Source organism: Myxocyprinus asiaticus, chromosome 30 (assembly GCF_019703515.2).
Source record: "Myxocyprinus asiaticus isolate MX2 ecotype Aquarium Trade chromosome 30, UBuf_Myxa_2, whole genome shotgun sequence".
In the NCBI taxonomy this organism is placed as follows: Eukaryota; Metazoa; Chordata; class Actinopteri; order Cypriniformes; family Catostomidae; genus Myxocyprinus; species Myxocyprinus asiaticus.
Window position 1 is genome coordinate 1,613,377 of NC_059373.1, and position 25,709 is coordinate 1,639,085.

The 25,709-nt window shown below is 44.0% G+C and overlaps 1 protein-coding gene across 5 annotated transcripts in view; it reads left to right on the forward strand.

Moving 5' to 3' along the window:
• The first annotated feature begins 1,473 nt into the window (after window positions 1-1,473).
• LOC127421506 (RNA-binding motif, single-stranded-interacting protein 3-like) overlaps window positions 1,474-25,709 on the forward strand; it is a 40,313-nt gene continuing 16,077 nt past the window's right edge. For 4 of the 5 annotated variants that reach the window (XM_051664595.1, XM_051664597.1, XM_051664596.1 and 1 more), the window contains exons 1-4: window positions 1,474-1,911; window positions 8,444-8,598; window positions 11,802-11,860; window positions 14,297-14,388. In XM_051664595.1, the coding sequence (XP_051520555.1) occupies window positions 1,837-1,911; window positions 8,444-8,598; window positions 11,802-11,860; window positions 14,297-14,388 (381 nt within the window). In that variant the 5' untranslated portion in view covers window positions 1,474-1,836. The remainder of the gene's footprint in view (window positions 1,912-8,443; window positions 8,599-11,801; window positions 11,861-14,296; window positions 14,389-25,709) is intronic. The other variant, XM_051664599.1, reaches the window with a different exon arrangement.

Below are 25,709 nucleotides of genomic sequence, written 5' to 3' on the forward strand. Positions count from 1 at the left end.
TAATATCCCCTGCCCTGTATAATTTAACAGCATTAATCTGTTCTAATTGCACATTTCACTCTCACTTGGCCTGGTTTTATTTTTGTTGTTGCTGATGAATATACATCATAAATAATACTTCTGTATGATATTTAGCTTTTGATAGGTGCTTTTGAGCATTACTAATGGTGCTGTGGGGTTACTTATGGTAAAAAAGATAGTGAGACACTGATCTAAGCTAAACAACCACAATTTATGATACCAATTGTTGTCAGATTTTATTGATGATTTGAAATATGTTCTTTTATAGTAATCTTGAGCAACCTTTCTGGAGATGTCTGTCTTTCCCCATTCAAGTAAATATGAGCTGTACTTATATCCAGAGATACATTAAAGGAATATTTTGGGTTAAATACAACTTAAGCTTAATTGACAGTTTATGGCCTTCGTAGTTTGACCTTCGTTTATTTAACCAAAAAGCACAAATCTGTGTTTCAGTGAGACACTTACAATGTAAGTCAACGGGGCCAAATTTTGGAGGGTTTAAAGTTAGAAATGTGAAGCTTATAATTTTATAAAAGCACTTGCATTTATTCAATCTGTAGTGTTTACAGATTGACTCCACTGACTTCCATTGTAAGTGTCTCACTGTCAACCAGATTTGTGCTTTTTTTTAAAGAAAAGGAAGGACAGGTCGAAAATTAAGTTTTGTGGTAATCAATATTATGCCACAAATGCTGTCGATTGAACTGAACTTCAGAATATTCCTTTAAGGAACATGGCGCCAAGTGACTTGCCGTAAAAGGGACTTTTTGTTATAGTCTGACATTTTCGCCATTCTTTCCTCTAAAAATAACTGCCACAGTAAGGTCTGCATATTCTAATGAAGTACATAAACGCAAATGCTCCTAGCTGCACTGGCATTTTTGTTGTGAAATGTGTCGGAATGAAATTCTTAACGCGACACAAGTATGCGTTCCTTTCTCAGCGAGCATCAACATAAACTGTCTTCTGCGGTCAGTTTTCTCGGTTTAATCTAAATGCCAAAGCACAAAATACTTCAATTTTTCACATGCCACTGGGTCTCGCAGACAGTGCGCATGATACAAATTGAATCATTAGCACAGTACGTGTGGACTGTTCACGTGCAGCCCAGTTTTTCTATACACATGGACAGTCCGTGCCTGATGTTGACTGTGCTAGAAGAGTATTACAAAGCAGTTGTAGTGTGCATGTGCTGAATGCGTCCGTAATGGGCGTTGCAGTTTTATATATTACCAATAGAGAGATCTACCCCCTATAGACTCTCTCTCTCTCTCTCTCTCTCTCTCTCTCTCTCTCTCTCTCTCTCTCTCTCTCTCTCTCTCTCTCTTTCAGAAGTCCCTCCTACAGTTAGTGAAGGAGGAGGCACATAAATTGCATGAGACGAGCCCCCAAACCACCCTGTCACAGAGAGAGAAGCATACAGATTTTTCTCCCAGCAGGAAACACACAGATCACATACGCTGCTCTCACACATACATGCGTGTGTCTCCAATGACAGACGGAGCACATGCTTGCTCTCTCTCTCTCTCTCTCTCTCAACCTGTCAGAGAGATGTGTATGTGTGTCTGTGTCTCCTCCCCCTCTCTCTCATCTCTCACTTCTCTCTTTCTCTTCCATCCCTTCATTCTTCTATTCTCTCCTGAGTGAACGGATACAGGACGGCCACCTGTCTTCTTTTCCTCTCTGTCTCTTTCTCTCTCTCTCTATGTTTGTGGCTCTGTTCTGGATTATCGAGTAGGAATATCTCTGGAGTTCTCTCATCGGTGGACAGCATCATCTCTCATTGTGTTCTCAGGACTCTCTCTGATTTTCATGGGAAAGACACTGGAGCAGCACCCGATGTACCCGCACTACACCTGTTATTACCCACCATACACACACAGCAAGGTACTAACCTGACTCGACCTGCTCATGCCGACTCATCAACATCATCATCATCTCACTCTCTCTCTCTATCTCTCTCTGTCTCTCTCTCTCTATCTCTCTCTCTCTCTGTCAGTTGATTAATTGGCTGGCCTTTACACTGATGAGTTGACAGTTGTGCATGCGTGTCTTTTTCAAAATCAAATTGTAAGGTTGTAGTTAGGGCTGGGTATCAATTAAAGATTTGCTTCGATTCTGATTCACAAGCTGTTGATTCAATTTAGATTTTGATTCATTTAGGTATATTTCAGTTCCCTGTCTGTCACTCACTCGATGTTGTGTCGATGTAGTGACACTAGGGGTTCGATCTTGAGAGCCCCAATCACCTTTACTTAAAATAGAAAAGGCCAATGAGAATTGGCGAGTGGAATTTGCATGTCACTCTCCGCCCCAGACATACTGGTATAAAAGGAGATGGCGTGCATCACTCATTCAGATTTTTTCTTCAGAGCCAAATGCATGTGTGTTCGTCCCTGTCACCAACGCTTACGCTGCTGGATTTACGGCGCATATCAGCGTTCACCCTCACACGGTCGAGCGTTGTGCTTCCCCTGGGCGCTTTGGCGGCCGAGTCTGCAGGTGCTAAAAGAGTATATTTTAAAGAGTATATTTTCTTCTAAAAGAGCTCGCACAAACGATTGCTGTCTTTTTAAAGATGCCTTTCACCTTTGTGCTACTGGATGTGGCCATTATCTCTCCTCTCCGGATTCCCATGAGATCTGTCTCGATTGCTTGGGGCGCCAGCACGCCAAGGCAGCTTACATGGAGGGGGCATGTTCTCATTGCGAGAACATGCCCATGAGAATGTCGCGGTTGCACCTTCCTCACCTCTTTCTTTGTGAAGCAGGGAGCCACCGCGGCTGCTTCCCTGCCCAGTCCGTCCTGGGCTGATACTCAGGCGGCCATGTCGGCGAGCGCTGCTGGCGATCTGGATGTGGACATGGGAGCATTTCCACCGGCTCAACCCCCGCTGACCTCCCATCTCCCAGCACACGATGCAGGCGGTCCGCCTCAGCGTGGATTTAATGTCTCATTCGGGACTCCTGACGAGGATGAGTTATCGGTTGCAGCATCAAAGGGTGGGCTTCTGCTGTCGGAAGCAGACGAATCTTCTGAGCTCCCGCCCACGGGTGGTAGAGCTCAGGATGAGGTGGACGCTGAGATGGCAGCCATGCTTGCCCGGGCAGCTGCGAACATCGGGCTAAAGTGGAACCCTCCACCCTGCCCTGAGCATTCACGGCTGGATGATTGGTTTTTGGGCTCGGAGCGCAACTCACGGCCATGCCCCACCCTGGTGCCTTTCTTCCCGGAAGTGCACAAGGAGCTAACGAAGTCATGAAAGGCACCTTTTTCTGCCCGTATACACTTCGCGGGCTCGTCCGTCCTGACTACCCTCGATGGCAGAGCGGCTAAGGGATATGTCGAGCTTTTATTTATGTCCACAGGGCGCATCCACATGGAGGGACTGACCAAGGCTCCCTTCCAAGGCCTGTAAGTTCTCTTCCTCATTGATGATGAAGGCTTACAAGGCCGTGGGTCAAGCCACTTCCGCCCTGCACGCCATGGCCATCCTGTAGGTCCACCAGGCCAAGGTGTTGAAAGATCTGCACGAGGGTAGAACTGACCCGGGGCTTATGCAGGAACTGCGTACCGTGACCAACCTCGCCCTACGGGAGACGCAGGTCACGGCGCGTGCCCTGGGCCGGACGATGTCTACTCTCGTGGTCCAAGAGTGGCACCTGTGGCTGAACCTTGTGGAGATACGTGACGCTGAGAAGGTTCGCTTTCTCAATGCGCCCATCTCTACACTGTCGAGGACTTCGCACAACAGTTCTCAACGTTGAAGAAGCAGATGGAGGCGATCAAAAATATCTTGCCGCGGCACGACTCAGCGACCTTCAGGCCTCCGAAGTCCCGCACCCCATCTGCCTCTCGCCAGGGTCGTCCTCCTGCGGCGCTGGCCCCAGCACCCGTACCATCGGAGCCCGTACGCCGGTCTTTGAAAAGAAGATCCTCCCATAGGAAGGCGGCTCCACCCGCCCATCAGCCGGCCCCCAAGAACCCCGGACGGGCTTCGAGGCGGCCCTGACACGGGCGACCCAGGGATGAGATGACTGTCTCCGACCGGTCTGGTCCGAGTGAACCTACCAGCCCCACCATCGCCCCTGGGCCAGCGTATGGTGAGTATAACCCACATGGTCACCACCACTGCGGTGCGGGGCGAGGGTGCCTCCTTCCTCCGGGCGAAGGGAGCAATAGAACCCGTCCCCATAGCCAAGTCACACAAAGGCTTTTACAGTCCTTATTTTATTGTGCCCAAGAGAGGGGGAGGGTCGCACCCAATATTGGACCTGCGTGCCTTGAACAAGGCCTTACACAGGCTCCCGTTCAGGATGTTAACACAGAAGCACATCCTGGCATCAGTACGCCATCGACCTGAAGGACGCATACTTTCACGTATCGATCCTTCCTCGTCACAGACCCTTTTTCGGTTTGCCTTCGAGGGACGAGCATACCAGTACAAGGTCCTCCCCTTCGGTCTGTCTCTGTCCCCAAGTGTCTTTACCAAGGTCGCAGAGGCTTCCCTGGCCCCGTTAAGGGAGAAGGGCATACGCATACTCAATTATTTCGACGACTGGCTAATCCTAGCTCACTCACGGGATCTATTGTGTGTGCACAGGGACCTTGTGCTACAGCACCTCGACCGACTTGGGCTTCAGGTCAACTGGGAGAAGAGCAAGCTCTCCCCTGTGCAGAGCATCTCTTTTCTCGGTATGGAGTTGGACTCGGTCACTCTCACGGCACGTCTCATGACCGAGCTTGCACGGTCAGTGCTGACCTGCCTGAAAAGCTTCAGGCAGAATGTAGCAGCACCAGTGAAAAAATTTCAGAGGCTCCTGGGGCATATGGCATCCTTGGCGGCGGTTCTCCCCCTCGGGTTGTTGCATATGAGACCACTTCAGCACTGGCTACAGACTCGAGTCCCAAGGTGGGCATGGCACCATGGCATCCAGTGTGTGACATCATGCCACAGTGCCATCAGAGTTTCAGCCCTTGGACAGACCTCGCATTTATACGGACGGGTGTTCCCTTAGAGCAGGCTTCAAGGCATGACAGACACCTCGAACTCAGGCTGGGGCGTGGTGTGCAATGGGCAAGCAGTATCCAGGCTCTGGACAGGGCCCCAACCTCAATGGCACATCAACTGCTTAGAGTTGCTGGCAGTATCGCTGGCCCTGCGGAGGCTTCGGCTGTTGATTCAGGGCAAGCCTGTGTTGGTCCGGACCGACAACACAGTGACCGTGGCATACATAAACAGCCATGGCGGTGTACACTCACGTCGCATGTCGCAACTCGCCTGCCGCCTCCTCCTTTGGAGTCAGCAGACGTTGAAGTCTCTGTGAGCCACTCACCTTCCGGGCGTCCTCAACCATGCAGCGGATGCGCTCTCATGGCAGGTAACGCTTCGCGGGGAGTGGAGACTCCACCCCCACATAGTCCAACTGATTTGGAAGAGATTCGGGGAGGCACAGGTAGACCTGTTCACCTCCCGTGAGTCCTCTCACTGCCCCCTTTTGTACTCCCTGTCCGAGGCTCCCCTCAGCATGGATGCCCTGGCACACAGCTGGCCTCGGGGGCTATGCAAGTATGCGTTTCCTCCAGTGAGCCTCATTGCACAGACACTGTCAGGGAGGATGGGCAGCAAGTCCTGTTCGTTGCACCATACTGGCCCAACCGGACATGGTTCTCAGACCTGATGCTCCTGGCAATATCCCCTCTCTATACAAGGCAGCTGTATGCCTTGAAGTGGCATCTCTTCACGAACTGGTGTTCTTCCCATGGGGAATACCCACAGAGGTGCGTAGTCAGGTCTGTGCTGTCTTTTCTACAGGAAGGGCTGGACAGATGGCTGTCTCCCTCTACCCTGAAGGTGTATGTGGCTGTTATAGCAGTGTATCACGATACACTGGATGGGAGACCCTCACAGCAGCACGACCTGATCACCAGGTTCCTCAAAGGTGCGAGGAGGTTGAACCCTCCTAGACCGCACCTGATTCCCTCTTGGGATCTCTCTGTGGTCCTACCTGCCCTACAGAGAGCCCTCTTTGAGCCCCTGGAGCAGGCTGAGCTCAGAACTTTGTCACTGAAAACGGCCCTCCTGGTGGCACTCACTTCCATCAAGAGGGTGGGGACCTACAGGCGCTCTCTGTCACCAGCGAATGCCTGGAGTTCAGGCCGGTACACTCTCACGTGATCTTGAGACCCCGGCCCGGTTACGTGCCCAAAGTTCCCACCAGTCCCTTTTGAGACCAGGTGGTGAACCTGCAAGTGCTCCCTTCAGAGGAGGAAGACCCAGCCTTGTAGTTGCTGTGTCCAGTTCGTGCCCTGCACATCTATCTGGACCGCACGCAGAGCTTCAGATGCTCGGAGCAGCTCTTTGTCTGCTTTGGAGGGCATCAGAAGGGGAAATCTGTCTCCAAACAGAGGCTGGCCCATTGGATTGTGGATGCCATTTCCTTGGCTTACCAGTCACAAGACCTGCCGTGCCCCTTGGGAGTTTGGGTGTACTCCACTAGAGGTGTTGCGTCCTCCTGGGCACTGGCATGGGGGGCCTCTCTAGCAGACATATGCAGAGCTGCGGGTTGGGCTACACCCAATACCTTTGCAAGGTTTTACAACCTACACATAGAACCGGTTTTATCCCGAATGTTACAAGGTAACAGCAGGTAGGCCGGGCAGCCGGTTGGGTGTACCACTTGCATTACACCTTTCCCCTTTTTCAAGGTGATAATGTGCATTGTTTTGTCCACAACAGTTCTACGTAACTGCTGAACCCTTGACACCTCTCTAAATCTTAGGCACTGTTGATGAACTTGGCAGAGGAGTGACGCCACCTGGCCCAGTACGCGTGGTATGCCCCTTTTCAGGTGAGCCTGTGTACTTGGGCTCAGTGCTCCATATGTGGTGATTCCCCTCTGGGTAATCCTGTGTGATGCATTTCCACTGTTCGGTTTCCCCTCTGGTGAACCCCGTGTTTCCCCTCATCAGAACCATGCTCTGCTTCAGCCACTGTTGCTGTGTACCCTCTCCGTAGATAGGTTCCTCCCAGTGGTATCATTCCATATGCAAACTTCCCCATTGGTAAGTCCATGTGAGGTATTCTTCACATGTTAACCTCCCTCTGGTAGGATGTTGTCTCCGTAGTGCCCTCCCTCCTGGAGAGGGAAGAGCACTTCCCAGCATTATTCTAGAAGGTGCTCGGCAGGAAATTGCTTAACAGCAAATATCAGGAAAGGCCACCGCTGTAGCCTCCTTGGGTAAGTGCCTCTTCCCCCCTTAACGGGACTAGGGAGACACCTTACCTAAACTCACTGGAAGGTCACAACGTGGTCAAGCGCTCGCTGAGAGGCACACAGCAGCTTGACCGTGTCCACTCTTCCATATCTCGTGACACGGTTCAGCGCCTGCGGCGTTTCCTATAGGAAACCCTAGTGTCACTACATCGACACAATGTCGAGTGAGTGACAGACAGGGAACTTCTGGGTTACTGGTGTATCCCCTGTTCCCTGATGGAGGGAACGAGATGTTGTGTCCCTCCTGCCGTGGCGCTGAACCAGCCGCTGACAAGGCCGGGACTCTCTATCGGCTCCTCAGCATAAATCTGAATGAGAGATGCACGCCATCTCCTTTTATACCTGTATATCCGGGGCGGAGAGTGGCATGCAAATTCCACTCGCCAATTCTCATTGGTCATTTCTATTTTAAGCAAAGGAGATTAGGGCTCTCAAGATCGAACCCCTAGTGTCACTACATCGACACAATGTCTCGTTCCCTGCATCAGGGAACAGGGGTTGCACCAGTAACCCAGACGTTATTATGTGCAGTTTACTTGCATATAAATCTGTCTCTTAGCTAATGCTGTAAATTAGACAGGGGAACTTCTAACTAGGTACATTTTTTATATAATAATACAAATAATACAAATAGATAGGTAAAGTTTGTCAAGACAAATGTTGTTGTTAACCTGTGACGTTCATTTGGAGCGCACACACATGTTCAGCTGATCAGATTGGGAGCAGCATCAAGCCAAGTGCTATGAACTTTTTTAATGAACATTTCTCGATTTGAAAAAAAAAAAAGAAGAAGAAAAAAGCATCAAAACATTTGAATTAATTGCTAACATCGAAATCGCCCAACCCTACTTTAAAATAAAGCTAATCAGATGGACAGGACGTACACATTACAGACACACACCAGCCGAGAGGGAGCATGGGAGATGGGCAGAATCAGGGTGAAGGATTATGTTCAGTGTGAGTCCAGAGGAACAGATTGGATGCACACAGCTGTATTTGTATTTAAATGGTTCTGTCTGGCTTTCATATACAGTCCAAAACTCAAACTGAAGCAATATGGCATGAAGATTCCTTAATGAGTTTTAAGGAAATGAACTTAAACCTAACGTCAAATTTAACCACACACTCTCTTTGTCCATCAGCCCTATGCCCCTCACCCTCACCCAATGGCTCTGCCCAGTCCAGGCAACTCCAGCTGTAGTCAGAGTGCTGTGGAACAGCTCAGTAAAACCAACCTGTACATACGAGGACTTCCACCTGGAACTACCGACCAGGACCTCATCAAACTCTGCCAACCGTGAGTACAGACAAACACTCACAATTAGTTAGGATGAAACTAAGATCAATGGGGCCAATCTGTAAATGTTAAAATACTCACTGTTTCAAAGGTATAGAAACAAGACATTAAGAATATGTGTTTTAAATTGGTTGCCATGATGATGTTATGCCATAAACCCTAAAACGACTGTAAAAATGGCGATTTGAACCACTTTACAGCTCAAATAATACACAAGTTTTAACAGAAGAATTAAAGTTATTTTATAAAATTGTAAGCTTCACGTCTTTAAACCTCTAAAAATTGGCCCCATTGTCTTCCATTGTAAGTGCCTCACTGCAACTTCTTTTTTTTTTTTTTTTAAGTAAAGGAGGGACGAGTCAAATACATTTTTGTTGTAATTAACATTAATCCACAAATGCTATCGATTGAGCTTAATGCTATGTATTGAACCCAGAATATTCCTTAAAAGGGGTCATGTCCTGAATTTATTTTTTCTTCCTTGAGGTTCACTTATAATGTTAGTAAAGTTTTTTGCACAAAATAATGTAGTATTACATGACATTTTTCTACCCTGTATTTGGCCCTCTGTCTGAAACGTTTGGTTTTGTGTGTACTTCACCTTAAAGACACGCCTACTGTTATTATTGGCTAACATCACTGAAAAACAAATGCCCTCCCGCCATTACAAGTGTGGAACTGTATTCCAAGAATGAAACAATGAATACTTGCAAGCGATTTATAAAATCTACTAAAAGCATTTCACAATCATTGATATGAACATATGAACATATGTTCGAATTTATGTAAAGCACACTATCAAACCACAACAGTTATTCGACTGAAATAATAATAGAAAACTGCAGAAAATTGTCACTATGTTTCTCATATGTGAAGGGTTAATAAATGTGTATCAAGCTGTATAGAGTGTTACAAGGGATGGTCGGCCCGGGGATTCCCCTGTTTGATATCACCGCTTCAATACAGTGTCAGGAAATAAGTGATGTTCATCGGCTGGCGAATCTGCCTCAAATGATTCGTGGGCGACCGGGCGAGGGGGTCTCCCTCAATAAATCGGCTGCTTAAATACAGGACAATGGGCGTACCGATGTGTTCATTTCAGCCAAAATGCGGGTCAACATGGCTATAACGAGACAGATACCATAACCTTCACCATTGTTTTTCATTGCTTTCTGCGCTCCACATTCTTCTGCCCTGTTTATATAATTTAACGTTGTGCAACCCCGCATCCACATGTGTGGACGTTGTATTTTGGCTTCGCTATACTCAGTGCATAATTTAAATGAATTAAAACTGACTGAATACTGTTCACAAGACTCTAGACTGTCATTTAAGAGTTAAAATTCTGGAGCACCGCGTCACATGATAAAACAGCATGAGGTTGATTTCTGTGAAGCGCTTTACTGGGTGCTGAGCCAACAAAAGTGCCTCTGGTAAGAAACCTCTTTAAGGTTTTTAATTTAAATCTGTTTGGTTGTAATGAGTAGCGTCTCTAGTTTCATTTGATATGTTGCTTTAAAAAAATATATATATATTGTCACCACTGTCCAATACGGTTCCATTCATTAACATTAGTAAATGCATTCCTATATATTTACTGTGCATTTTCACATTGAGAATAAATATATTTATGCAAAAGCTGAAACATTTTGCTTTCAGAGGCTTTATATGGAGTTAGGATGAAAATAAGGTGCATTTCAAACTGTTCTGAGACCAGTGCAGACAGACAGCTCACTGAAGGTTAAGTCATTCACTAAATAGGGAGCAAGGGAGCATCCTATAGCTCTCTATACAGTTAAGTGCATTCACTCCTAAAATCTGATCAAAAGCTCAGTTTCAGGCTGCAGATGATGTTTGGATCACTCAACATGTTTGACAGACATGTGACAATGATAATCAGTACAGAGATTCAGAATTTATAATGTATCAGTTTATTTTAACATGGTTGGCAGTGATTGGATGATGCTGGACATTACTTTAAATCAGAATTATTAATTCAGCTTTATAGAAAATCAGCTGTAATGTCTGTAACTTCACAAAAAATAACCAACACTCCTTGACACATAATAAACTATTTGATGAAAAAAATCTGACTTACTATAGCTTTTCACAACTTAGTCCCGCTGTCCACATATGAGGACATCAGTGTTTTTGCTTGTTTATAAGGTGCTACTAGTTACAACTCAAAAAGGTAAATGGAAAGGCACACAGCGGTCATGCGGGGGTCTCAGGAGGTTAAAGTCAAATCAATATTTAGTGAGGAATTGTGTATATCTTTGGTAAGTAACCATGTAATAAGCACAGTCCACTCCACTCCCTTTGGAGTCATGATCATGGTTTATTTTGCGATTAAAAATGACTGACTATACAATTCCTTACATATCAAACCAACACAAGCAGATAAAACATTAGAACTACTCTTAATACTCACAGACATTACTGTCGTGTCCAGTATTGTTGCCGCTGCATCTTTCATTACAAGTTTCTTTGCATAGCCATGAATCCAAACATTTATTCCCACATTCCGTGTTCAGGAACTTTGTTTGAATTTGTCACTCATTCCTAACATTGGGATCCTTCAGATGTCTATGCAGAGATACAGCTTTTCTACAACTAGGAACACAACAACATCTGGGGACCTAACTTTACTCTTTTCGATGGTCAAAATCAAACTACAGTTACAATACTATCACTTTCAATGTTGCAGTATCCCAGCCGCTTTCTCTCTCTGTTAACTCACCAACTGTGATGATTACATATGTTGTGGAGGCAGGAACTATGCAAATGATACTGCACTGTGATGTCACAATGTTTCAAAACGAGTCATTTCTGCAGGGTGGAAATATAACGGTAGCCAGCTGATAGATAGCTGTGCAATGAGTATAAAACCTCACTCTCCTGACCTCAAGAGGTGCACTAGCGACTGACACTAGAAGCTGTAGCCTTTAGCCTCCTTGTTAGTGCACCCGCCTCCCATGCCGGAGACACCAGTTCGAGTTCCTTACGGAGCGGGTAGAACAGGAGCGTCACAGAAACAATAGATGATCATTTTGGACTGGAGAGGAAGCTTTGAGTTCTGAAACTTACTGTATGTTTTTATAGTACAATGACCTCTTATACTGTATGTCAAAATATCAAGGAAAAGGTCATTCCTCATGACATGACCCCTATAATGTTTGTCTTAAATGTGTCATGTATTACAGATATGGGAAAATTGTGTCTACAAAAGCCATTCTGGACAAGAACACAAACCAATGCAAAGGTAAAAACACATTGTAACAACATTAACATATTATATCTAATATTATATTGAATGCATCTGTCTGTTCGCTCATGAGTTGTTTTTCACTCTAATTCATGTTTGTTTAATGTTGAAAACTGCTCTGTTATCATCATCTTTTTATCATAAAAGTGTGTGAATTGCACGTGTATCAAAAGAAAGCTCCTCTACAACAGGAGTGAAAAAGCGTTGTGATGTTTCTCGCAGTAGATGTTTCTGATGAGGCTTTCATTGGCTTAGAGTTTGTCCTTTAGAAGAACAGAGTGTTTGGAATAGAATACTAGTGCATACTGCACAGTATATACTGTATACTTCACGAGTGACAGCAGTGATCAATCATGAAAACACCATAATTGTGTTTTTCATCATTTCTGTTTCTTTAACTAGCTTTTCTCTCTGCCTCATTGTCACTCTTAACTTTCCGCTCATATGAATTTTTTCCCAGTGTTTCCGTGAGGAAGGATTTGAGGATTTGAGCTGTGAAGAGGGTTTTATAACCTATTTTCTCTCTAATTAAATCTTCATCTATCCTGGATAACGGGTCAGCGTTGACGGCTTTAATCCAATGAGTGTGTGTATGTGTACATTTAATCTGCCATGAAATTTTTATTACCACCAGTGTGACCCATATCTGCCGATACTGCCCTGAGAATGAAGGTGTGATTGAAAAACAGAATAAGAAAAGGAAAGACTGAGGGGTTGTGGGAGAGAGAAATCACTCATAAATATCTCATAACTCATTAATCAGGTTTGCGGGTTTGCTCTCTGCTCACTCTCTGATGGATGTGGTCACGAAGAGTCGAAAACACAATGGAAGAAAGTAAATTCTGAGAATGAGGTCTCCTTACCCTAGTTCTTGACTGGGTTGCTGCCATGGAAAAGAGAGTATAGAAAGAACAGCCTGATCTCATTTTTGCTAAATGAAATTACGTGCATTATTACACTTTTTGCTGCAGTTTCCCAGTGAAATGTCCAGCAGGGGGCGCCAAAAGCGAGTGAAATGGTGTTGTAATCAGACAAGGTTTTTAAGGTGAATATTAGATGGAGGTTTAAATGAGTAAAACGTACCACCAATAGTGTTCTAAAACATAATGAAAATGAAATGAAATGAGAGGTGAACAAAACAGACATTCCTAAACCAACGCCTAAACCTAACTGATAGTGTCCAAAAACAAAATGCGAAATGTAAAGCACACTGATGCCACCACGTAATTTCGTGTCGCTTCTATGTAACTCATTAACAAAGCAATGTGTAATAGAGTGTAAAAAAGTCATTATCAGCCATTGCAGACATGATTTGTGTGAAAGTGAATAAAACGCACAGTTGTTGTAGCACCTCTAATGTTAATTTCTCCCAGAAGCTGCAGCGAAATGTAAAACGTGACACGTAAAAGTCAGTTTGCAAAAATTTTGTTACAGTAACGTTCATTCTATGAGACTAAGTTGTGAAAGAGATGTTTAATGCAAGATTATAAACCGTAATGCTCAGGTTTCTCAAACACTGCTCGGTTAAAGGTGATCAGATCATGAAAACATCAACATTTTGAGGTTGAGTTTTACACCTTCTACTCACATGATCAGAAGTCATTGGTGTAGTTTTTCGTGAACAAAGAAACAAATTCGTTTTTCTACACTGAAAGTGAAAATTCTGTGCAACATCACTAAATCACAGCCAGTCAGAACATGTTTGATGGTTAATATAAAGTTATATAGAGCACGCTTTGGACCAAAATGTTTTTATTGGGCTCTTGTTAGAAGTAGAAACCAAGCGACTGTCGAAACGTCCCACTGTGATTGTTCATTTTCCTGTCTATGTGGCTGTTCAGACCAAATGCGTTCTTGTGCTAAAAAAAAAAGTAAAATGCAAATGTCTCGAGATGTGCTTTTAAAAGTTGCCATTCTTTTTTTTTTTACCTAACGTGGCATCTAAAAAATGTGCAGCTCCTGCACGAGACACTAAAAAAACAGCTAGATGCAGCAAAGCGGTCAAAAACGTCAGTCTAGCGTGCGTTTAAATAGAAAAACAATGGAAAAAGTGCAGACGGATGCAAACATTGTGCACGGTTTCAACAGCCCCCAACTGGGCAGTTATTGGACTAATGAGATTTCCCTGTGGGCGGGGCTACCAAGACTGACGCAACAGGAATCGAAACCAAGTGACCTACAAAATGTCCTGTTGCTTGTCGCTCTAAACATCACATAATGTGGTTGGATGTTGCCATCTTTTTTACCTAACATGGCATCTAAATAATCCGTGTTCATCAAAGACATTGATTAGTGCATATTCACATAAAAAAACAATGAAATAAGGAGTGTGGATGGATGTTTACAGTGCACTTTGTTTATACAAGTGGGCAGTTTTTGGTCAGAATGAGCTTCAGTGTGCACCAGATTTTATGTTAATGTGTGTGTGTGTAGGTTATGGTTTTGTGGATTTTGACTGTCCGTCTGCAGCACAGAAGGCCGTCTCCTCTCTGAAGGCTACAGGTGTACAGGCACAGATGGCAAAGGTAAGACCGAGATCTTCATCCTTCATCACTGTGTGTGAACTTGTTCCGAATTTTAGCATATTCAGTCACTGTGACACTGTAAATACACAGCTCTCTGGAATGCTTGATTGTGATTGGTCAGTGGTGGCATTCTGTAGTTAAATAATTTGCGTATAATGACACTGAACTGTAATTGACTGGTGTTGCAGTCAAGTGATTTCCTACATTGCTGCACTAGTGCTGTGCTGTCTTTCATCTTTCATAATGAAAAACTAGGGCTGTGGATTTAACACGTTAAAAATGAACGCATTAATCATGTCCCCAGACCGTAATAAGGAATATTCTGATCATAGGAGCAATTTAAGCTTAAAGTGGTACCTGTTTTCAGCAGGGGGCTGTAAGTGCAACTCCAGCTGTATAGAGAACAAACCATACTCAGGTTTGCTTGACACGCGCAACAGCACAAGATGAGGACGCGTTCTTGTGTTCAAGCACAGCTGGACAGAGCGCAACTCCGAATGCAGGGATCTCGAGAGGTTGAAACTACATTTAGAGTTTGAAACTACATTTTACATAACGTGATGCAACCAAAGTGAGACGCTCCAAAAGCGTCCGTCTGACGCATGTGTACATTGACAAGTTCTTATTAAAGCCCTGATAATAAATCTATCTCAGACAGATTGACGAATTCAATATTCAAAATAGAATTATTTTAAAAATAGAATTCAAAATATATTGCTGTGAACTTAAGGCCAATGTCTAGGCATATGTTCAATAATACATTGCCTTCTGAGGCCACTTTTTGTATTGTCTAATTAATGATTTATTTGTCTGCCACAATAATGCAATGCATTTTAATTATCTGAATTACTACATGCTACTATTTAGTATTCTTAATTATTGAAACTATTTGTTATTATTTAATCAATATATATTGAAATATTGTTACTTGAGGGTCTAAACAAATATTTATATTTGCTATAAATATGATTAATTAATCTGCATGTCATGTAATTAAATTACATGATTTGTAATTGATTCAAATTACAAATTTGAATCAATTGACAGCCTTTTAAAAACTTTACACTTAAATCAATATTTCATGTCCATTTATGTGTGAATTTTGTAAGTAATGTACAATAATGTACAGTCAGCAGCAATTTCTCCTTTTTGGACATTTTAAGTTTATATTTTAAAATTTTAAATCTTGTCAGCAGAGGAGCCACATACCGCCTCCTGTTCATTCAGAGACTCCTGGTGGGACCCCAAAGTCTTGTGTGGAAGCCACTAGAACAAAGCATTTTAAGTGGAGTGGATGGATTGAGATTTGATGCCGCTCTGTTTTTAATGGATTATACATCACAACACCATGCCATTTTAAATGTATTGATTGTACTCATTTGTTTGTAATTATTAAAATCAACAATAATTCTTGATTTTAACATATTCTAAAAAACTGATAAAATTTCCTGACCAGCCTTTATTTCTTCTGGTAATATAAACAGCAAGCTTTGCTTGGCCTACAATACAATGTAACAGTTGACACTTGTATTTCTGCATTAGACTATACTTGAAGCCAAGTGTGAAACTTTGCTTTGTAAAAAATACCCCTAATAAAGAAAATAAAATGTCAAAGAGATCAAACAGGGGAGAAAGTCTGTCACAGTTCATGCAACAATGATAAATAGTTTCTCTCACTGAACAAAGGACATTTATCACTTATAGTGGGATTCATTTTAGCCACAAAAGCATTAACAGCTACAGCGGCATGTCAAATTTGCCACTGAAGATCACCAGCCCTTTTAGTCAATGGTGATTTGGACAGTACTCTCCACACTGGTTTAGTTTCTTCTACAACCCCTATTTTTTCTCTCCACACTGTGTCTGTTCTGTCTTTCAACGTATGTTTATTAATTACTTTCACAATGTTTCTGTATAGCAACTTTCCCTTAATTGTACAAAAATCCACATATTCATGTTTACCCAGACTCAACAGTGGACTACTGTAACTGGGTTAGTCAAGAGCAGGTGTAATTCTAATGTCAAGGAAAAAGTCATTAGCATCAGTGAATATAACACCAATATCCCTCAAGTAGTGCTTTCTCTTTTGAGTTTAGGACCCCCACCAATTTGTCTAGGATCCTTTTGGCATATCGCACTGATCTGATTCCCAAATGTAAGGCAACAGTCTCTGCATCTTTTAGCCCAGGACCTGCTTTATCAACAATGTCCCTCAATTGTAGAGATTTCTGTGAAAAAGTAAGTCTTTAAGTCCAGGAGTGTCTTCTACCGACACATCAAGACAAGCTCCAAAAACCATAGGTTCTTCAAGCAACTAAAGAAAAGAGGTCACTGAATCTGCCCACTGATGCTTAAAAAGTGTCCACACTTTGAAAAGACTTTGATAAAAAGAAGGTATTCCAGTAAAGTCCAAAAAAGTATAATCCATTAAAAACAGGGCGGAAAAAACAGAAAATCTCAATCCATCCACTCCACTTAAAATGCTTTGTGCTAGTGGCTTCCACACAAGACTTTGGGGTCCCATCAGAGTCTCTGATTGAACGGAGGCGGTATGTGGCTCCTCTGCTGACAAGATTAACAAGGCCTTGACCTCCTTCATCTTTAGATAGGAAAAGAATGCTTTGAGGGGTCCAGTACAAATTGTCCCAGAAAAAGTTTACCATCTCTCCTTGAAGCTTTGATAAAAGCCCAACAGGAGGATATATGCAAGCGAGTCTGTGCCACAAAGAGGATGCCACCAGGTTGTTGATTATAATTGTGCGCCCTCTATATGACATTTGGGGAAGTAACCATTTCCATTTTTGCAATAGTCCTTTCATTTTGTGTAACATTCCATCCCAATTCCTCTGAATAAAATAATTATTACCTAAAAAACTCCTCAGTGTTTTAAACCACCCCTTTTCCAGGCAAATCCTCTTGGTAGGTTGGGGTGCCCTCTATTCTATTCCCCCATTAACAGACCTTCACTTTTCCCCCAGTTAACTTTTGCAGATGAAATAATTTTAAAATTAAAAAAAAACAAAACTCTAGTTTGTTCACATCATCAGACCCAGAAATAAAAACAATTACTTCAACAGCATATGCAGAAAGGTAGAAAGAATGGCATTGTAAAACCATCTAACTCTGTTCATAATTTATGGAGTAGAGGTTCAATGGCCAGGGAGTACAGCATTCCTGAGATAGCACATCCCTGTCTGACCCCCCTCTGAACTTTAAATGGAGCACTCAAACCACCATAGAGAGTACACTCTCTGTAACAATGTTACAGTACATAGCCTTAATCATGCTAATAATGCCATGGCTGAACCCAAAGGCTTCCAAAGTATTTCGTAAATATACGTGTTCAACACAGTTGAAGGCTTTTTCCTGGTCTAAGGAAATCAGACCCAATCTAACACCATATAACCTTGACACATCTAAAACATCTCTAACTAGTGATATATTGTCAAAGATTGACCTGTTGGGTATACAGTAAGTCTGATCAGAATGTATCACTTGACTCATTATTTGCTTAACCTTGTAGCTAGAGCCTTCGACGGTATTTTATAATCTGAACACAAAAGAGAGATCGGCCTCAAGTTGTTTATATTTTGGAGATTGCCCTTCTTGAGTAATAGAGTGATGACAGCTTTTCTGCAACTTAGTGGTAGAAAGCCTTTTTTCAGATTATCATTAAGAACCAAAAGGATATCTTTATCAATCACTGACCAAAAGGTTTTATTTAAATCAACAAGTAACCAATCAATGCCAGGAGACTTCCCATTGTCCATGCCCATCAGGGCTGCATGGAGTTCCTGTAGTGACAGAGTCTGTTTAAGTTTAATATTAGAATCCTCAGCTACCTTTGGAAGATCATCAAAAAAAAAGCACAATCATCAGCCTCTGTGTACCAGTTCACATTTATATAAATCTGAGTAGAATTCAACAGCACGCTATTTCAGAAGACTCAGTAAGCTCTTGTCCTATGGCTGAGCATAAAGAATGAATTAAACGACTTTGGCCATTTTGTTTTTGCTCTTAATTGAAAAAGAACTTAGATGGAGCATCCATTTGTGTAATACTTTGAAAGCGTGAGCGGATTAGTGCCTCTTGTGCTTTAACACCCAACAGGTCAGCAAGTAAATATTTTTTGCATATGCAGCTTTCAAATTTTCACTATCACCTGTAGATGCAGTTGCACCTAACAAATCCATTATTTCATTTTCTAATGCTTTCATTGACTGAGCCATTTCTCTAGTAACATTATGAGTGTACCCCTGGCACAATTGCTAAATATGCACTTTACCACAATCCCACCAATGTTGTAAGGAAGTGTAAATGTGTTTTTGTTCCTTACAATTGTTCCAGAACAAAGTAAAAGTTTCAACAAACTAATTATCATTTAAAAGTGACATATTAAAATGCCAATAGGCGCATTTCGACTTCAAAGAATTAACAAAAATATTACAAATAACTAAGCTGTGATCAGAAAAGCCTACTGAAATAATTTTGCAAGTTTTAGAGAGATTTGCTTGAAACTTGAACACATGCAATCTGTTATGTCTTGCCAAAAAAAAGATTACCCCTACTATGGGCCCAGGTATATTGTCTACTCTTATTATTCACATTCCTCCAAACATCACACAAATCAAAAGTTCTTATTAATTGTGTGAGAGCTCTTTGAGAGGTAATGTGTGGCTCTAAGTGATTCCTGTCTAATTTATAATTTTCCGTACAATTACAATCTCCACTTAAGAACAAAAGCTCTTATGGACTTAGGTTTTTCAAAGCAGTACTGATTGTGTCTAAAAAAATTATTCCAGTCCCCTTTGTACGTGCATAGATATTTAAAAAAGTAATTATGATGTTTTCAAACTTGGCTTTAACTTTTAAAAAACACCTCTTAACTATTTCTTAACAGCCATAACCCACTAGTAGAAGACAAATGATTTAAAATATCTGACCGTCTCAATCTCTTTTCCAGTCCACTTTTAATATCACTGTGTGATTCTTGAAGGAACATTACAGCAGTATGCTTTTGTTTTATAAACTCAAACAAAGACATTCTTTTCTGACTGTCTCTGGTACCATTTAGATTAAGCATTCCGATTTTAAAATCATTCATATTAAATGATGAATTTTTAGAGAAACAAATATTTTTACCAACTACAAAACACCATATCCTAACACTGTAGGGAATCAACAACTGGCTGATGACCCGAATGTGTTTTACTGTAGATTTGAAAAGCCCAGTCACACACTCCACACCCGCTCTGACCTTCACAGCACACAAACATTTACACTTCTGCAACCACCCTCCTCCTCTCTCCTGTGATTTTGGGTTTCTTTGGGACGGGGATGATTGTGGAGCATTTGAAGCAGCAGGGAACTTCACACTGCTCCAGTGATCTGTTGAAGATCTGTGAAGAGGATGTGTGCCAGGTCTTCCGGAAACAGAGGACGAAAAGCACGGGACCCAGATGGTGTTTCCCCCACTTGTCTAAAATCCTGTGCTGACCAGCTGGCCCCCATCTTCACACAGATCTTCAACAGATCACTGGAGCAGTGTAAAGTTCCCTGCTGCCTCAAATGCTCCACAATCATTCCCGTCCCAGAGAAACCCAAAATCACAGGATTTAATGACTATAGACACTTCACTCTGACGTCTGTTGTCATGAAGTCATTTGATAGACTGGTATTGGCCCACCTGAAGGACATCACTGTACCCTTCCTGGATCCCCTGCACTTTGCCTATCGAGCAAACAGGTCTGTGGATGATGCAGTCAATATGTGACTAGATTACATACTTCAACATCTAGACAGACCAGGGACTTATGCAAGGATACTATTTGTTGACTTCAGTTCGGATTTTAACACCATCAACCCCGCTCTCCTATGGACTCAATTAACCCAACTCTCTGTTACTGGCTCTATCTGTCAGTGAATCACCAGCTTTCTGACACATTACACAGGCAGCAGCTAGTGAGAATGAGGAAATTCACTTCCAGCACATGTACAATCAGCACTGGTGATTGTGGGATGTGTGCTCTACCCACTACTCTTCTCCCTGTACACAAATGACTGCACCACTAAGGACCCCTCTGTCAAGCTCCTGAAGTTCGCAGATGACACTTCAGTCATTGGCCTCAACAAATACCTACTTATATCCATATTTCATTTATATTCTTTAACATATCCTACCTTTTCTTCAATACATTATATCACCTGCACATAACTGTATATCAGTATTTAAAATATTCTAACAACATTATTGGTCTATTGTATATTTCTCTTTTTTTATCTATATCTTATTTTTGTCTTTTTATGTCACTATATGTATATATGTATAATAACACCAAGATGCTTTCAGCATGTTACATGCAACATGCAAGGGGCACAGGTTTTGGACCACTGTTACTCTCCATTCAGCAAATTGGACCACTTACAGGCAGAAACTGAAACAGGAGGCACCCACCCTCAGAACGATCCAGTGCTGGTCGGACCAGTCGGATTCTATGCTACAGGACTGTTTTGATCATATGGAAGTGCATAGAAGATGTGGTGCCAACCGAAACAATACGGATCTACCCCAACAGAAAACGTCATGGTTACTTGAGTAACCTCCATTCCCTGATGGAGGGAACAAGACGTTGTGTCGATGTAGTGACACTAGGGGTCACTCTTGGGAGCCCGAGACACCTCTGGTCTTTGATAAAAGGCCAATGAAAATTGGCAAGTGGTGCATGCCACTCCCCCGGACATACGGGTATAAAAGGAGCTGGTATGCAACCACTCATTCAGGTTTTATGCTGAGGAACCGAGACAAGGTCTGGCCATTTCAGCAGGTAGTTCAGCATTGTGGCAGGAGGGACACAACCTCTCGTTCCCTCCATCAGGGAACGGAGGTTATGCAAGTAACCAGGACGTTCCCTATCTGTCACTCACTCGACGTTGTGTTGATGTCGTTGCGTCGCAACTGGCTGAACTGTTTTATGTGAACTGGCGGTGTGTGATAGGCAGACAACTGTGTGCCTCGTAGCCAGTGCACCAGGCCGACACGTAACCTCCCCCAACATAGTTATGAGTGTCAAACGGCCCTTTGGGGACAAGTCGACTACCCAAAAGATAGAGATAGGCTAGCCCAGTCGTGGCCTCTTTTCCCCTTCTTTTTTTTTCACTCCCTAAAAAAAAAGGGGGATTATCTGACTGGGCCGACCAGGTCTAGTCGGGGGGTGTCCCTCCCAAGGGGAGGACACCGCAGAGACCACACCTCACCCAGAGAGAGGGGGTGATATTTAAGTGGAAAATACGTCACATGGTCTTGCCGATCATGTGGAGAAGTCTCATGGTAGATCCTACCCAACGGGGAAGGAGTTACTACAAACATGGAGACTGTGGCAGAGGGGGCTCTGTCCAAGGAAGACACAGTTTTCCAACAGGGAAATGAATTAGCGGAAGAAATACATCGCATGGGGTTACCTTACAGGGAAATGCCACATGCAGAGCACATACCCCACAACAGGGCTCTTAGTTAGCACGTGTACTGGGCTGGCAGCGAGTCTCTCCGAAAACTTGACTGCCACAGGGCTCGGAGGAAGTCAACCAGAGAACATAGTTTGTGAACACTACTGGGAATTAATGGCGCACGTCTTCAGCTCAGAGGAGGTGAAAGGCACTATGTGCAAGCGATACACCGGGCAGGCTATCCCGGGCTTATCCGCTTGTATTGCATGCCACTACCCGGGATGAAACCGGTTACACCCGGAGGTTGTAGAACCTCGCAAGGTGTTGGGTGTTGCCCAGCCCACTGCTCTGCAAATGTCTGTTAGAGAGGCACTCCTGGCCAGGGCCCAGGAGGCAGCTACACCCCTGGTAGAATGGGCTCATAGCCCTACCGGGGGCAGCACGTCCTGGGCGTGATATGTCATAGCTATGGCGTCAATGAGCCAGTGGGCGATCCTCTGCTTGGAGACAGTGCTTCCTTTCCGCTGGGCACCAAAGCAGACAAAGTGCTGCTCAGAGATACTAAAGCTCTGCGTGCGATCCAAATAGATGCGTAAAGCGCGCACTGGACACAGCAATGACAGGACTGGGTCTGCCTCCTCCTGGGGCAGCACTCGCAGGTTCACCACCTGGTCCCTAAAAGGAGTCGTGGGAACCTTGGGCACATGGGTCTGGGTCTCAAGATCATGTAAGAGTAGCCTGGACTGAACTCCAGGCACATTTTGCTGACAGAGAATGCTTGCAGGTCTCCTACCCTCTTGATGGAAGTGAGCGCAGTCAGGAGAGCAGTCTTCATGGAGAGTGCCTTAAACTCAGCTGACTGCAAAGGCACAAAGGTGGCTCTCTGTAGATGCTGAAGAACTACAGAGAGGTCCCATGAGGGAACAAGGCACGGTCTGGAGGGGTTCAGCCTCCTGGCACCTCTCAGGAACCTGATGATCAGGTCATGCTTCCCTAAGGACTTACCATCCACTGTGTTGTGGTGTGCTGCTATAGCAGCAACGTACGCCTTCAAGGTGGAAGGGGACAGCCGCCCTTTCAACCTCTCCTGCAGGAAGGAAAGCACTGATCCGACTGCGCATTTCTGGGGGTCTTCCCGTCAGGAAGAACTCCACTTAGCGAACAGACGCCACTTAAAGGCATACAGGCGCCTCGTAGAGGGGGCCCTAGCCTGAGTGATCATGTCTACCACCGCAGGTGTCTGTGCAAGTAGGCTCACTGGGGGAAACGCATATTTGCGCAGGCCAGGGGGCCAGCTGTGTGCCATTGCAAACAGCGCCCCGGCCCGTTTTGGAGGCGTCTGTCATGACCACGACACGCCTGGAGACCTGCTCTAGGGGAACACCTGCCCGTAGAAACGTGATGTCAGTCCAAGGTCTGAAGAGGCGGTGACAGACCGGCGTGATGACCACGCAATGTGTCCCGCGGTGCCATGCCCATCTCGGGGGGATACCCGGCAGAGGCAGTCCCATTGGGGTCCCCAAATCGCCCCCAGTGCTAGCCGCACTGGCCTCATACCCATGGGTAGAATGACCGAGGGGGGAGCCTCTGGGGTTTGCTTGCTTTCTTACAAAGGTAAGCCGCGACCGCATCATTGCCATGGACATGTTCTCGCAATGAGTACATAACCCATCCACGAAAGCTGTCTCCGCGTGAGCAGTGCCCAGACACAAAAGACAGTGATCATGAGCGTCAGAAGGCGAGAGATAACGAGCGCAACCAGGAATAACACACAAAGGAAAGGCATCTTTAAAATGATGCGTCTTTAAAAAGACGTTCCGTGTGTGCCGCTCTTTTAGAGAAATATACTCTTTTAGAGAAATATACTTTTTTTTATATTTTTATTTCTGCCGAAGCACCCAGGGGCATTAACAGGACAATTACTGGCGTCCTGTTGCTCTGACTCCAATAATCAGCAAATAATTGAGAGACTAATCAGGTAACACATTTGCTCTTTGCTGCCTGCCTCTCTGGATCCACTACAGTTTGCTAACCTTGGCAACCACTCCACTGATGATGCCATCGCTTTCACTCTGCATACTGTTCTCTCCCACCTGGACAAAAGGAACACATATGTGAGAATACTGTTTGTGGACTACAGTTCAGCATTCAACACCATAGTGCCCTCCAAGCTCTGGGCTCTGGGCATGAACAGCTTGCTGTGCAGCTGGATCCTGGACTTCCTGACAGGCAGATGCCAGGTGATCGGAATGGGCAGTAACATCTCTATTCCAATGACCCTCAACACTGGAGCTCTGCAGGGCTGCTTTCTCAGCCCACTCCTGTACTCTCTCTATACCCACAACTGTGTGGCCACACACAGCTCCAACATCATCGTCAAGTTTGCAGATGACACGACTCTGGTAGGCCTGAACACAGATGATGACGAGACAGCCTACAGAGAGGAAGTGCATTCCCTAACACGCTGGTGCCAGGAGAACAACCTTTCTCTCAACGTCAACAAGACCAAGGAGCTTGTGGTGGACTACAGGAGACTGGACAAAACACAGCCCCATCACTATCGACGAAACACTGGTGGAGAGAGTCTGCAGCTTCAAATTCTTCAAAAAGAGTTCACATCTCTGATGACTTCACATGGTCCGTCCACACAGAGGCCATAGTGAAGAAGGCCCTTCTTCCTGAGATGACTGAAGAAGTTTGGGATGAGTCACAACATCGTTCTACATGTGCACTATGGAGAGCATTCTGACTGGCTGCATCACTGTCTGGTACGGGAACAGTACTGCTCTCAAAGCGCTGCAGAGAGTTGTACGAATATCCCAGCACATCAGTGGAGGTGAGCTTCCCTCCCTCCAGGACATCTATACCAGGCGATGTGTAAGGAAAGCATGGAGGATCATCAGAGACTCCAGCCATCCAAGCCATGGACTGCTCTCACTGCTACCATCTGGCAGACAGTACCGCAGCATCAGAGCCCGCACCAGCAGGCTGCAGGACAGCTTTTTCTTTTTTTGAACTGCTAACAACACCATACTCTAGGACCTTAACACTAAATTCACTGGATTTAACTGGACTAAATATGTATATATATATCACATCTATTGTTATTAATATCTACCCCTTCATGCACATCTGAGAATTCATGGCAACACATTAGTATATTCCACACATCACTGCACGTTATTTATACTATGTATACTGTACTTAATTTAATTCAGTGCAATTTCCTCTAACTGTTCAGTTTGTGTATTGTGTAATGTGTATTGTGTAACATGCAAACTGTGTAAACATCTGTGTATTGTTATTCTGTATAGTGTTATATTGTTATTCTGTTTATTGCTAATTGTCATTCTGTATATTGTTATTCTGTATACTGTTTTATTGTTATTGTGTACATTGTTATATTGTTATTGACAGATTTTTTTTCTTTTGGTGGGGACTTTGAAGATGGATTTTGCTTCCATCTCAAAGTCAACATTACCAGAATTGTCCTGTTTATCAGTAATTGACACAGTATCTGTAGGTACAGGAGGGTCACTGACCATGTTAGTGGGCTCGACCACCTAGGGTTCAGCCACAGTGACAACCGCCACTGAAAAAAACCCCACAGTATTCTCAGCCACAGCAGGTTTACTTGATACAGTCTCGACTTCACCCAGCACAACAGTAACTATCTCATTCAAAGCAGGCGCAACGGTGGCCACTACGACAGACTCGGCCTCAATGGACTCAGTCTGCTCAGTAGCGTTTTCATCAGTTTTTTCAGGACAAGCACATTGAAGATGACCTATTTTACCACAGCCAAAGCATTTCATAATAATTTCAGATGTTGCATAAACCGTATAATCAAAACCATCAACTTTGACAATAAAGGACAG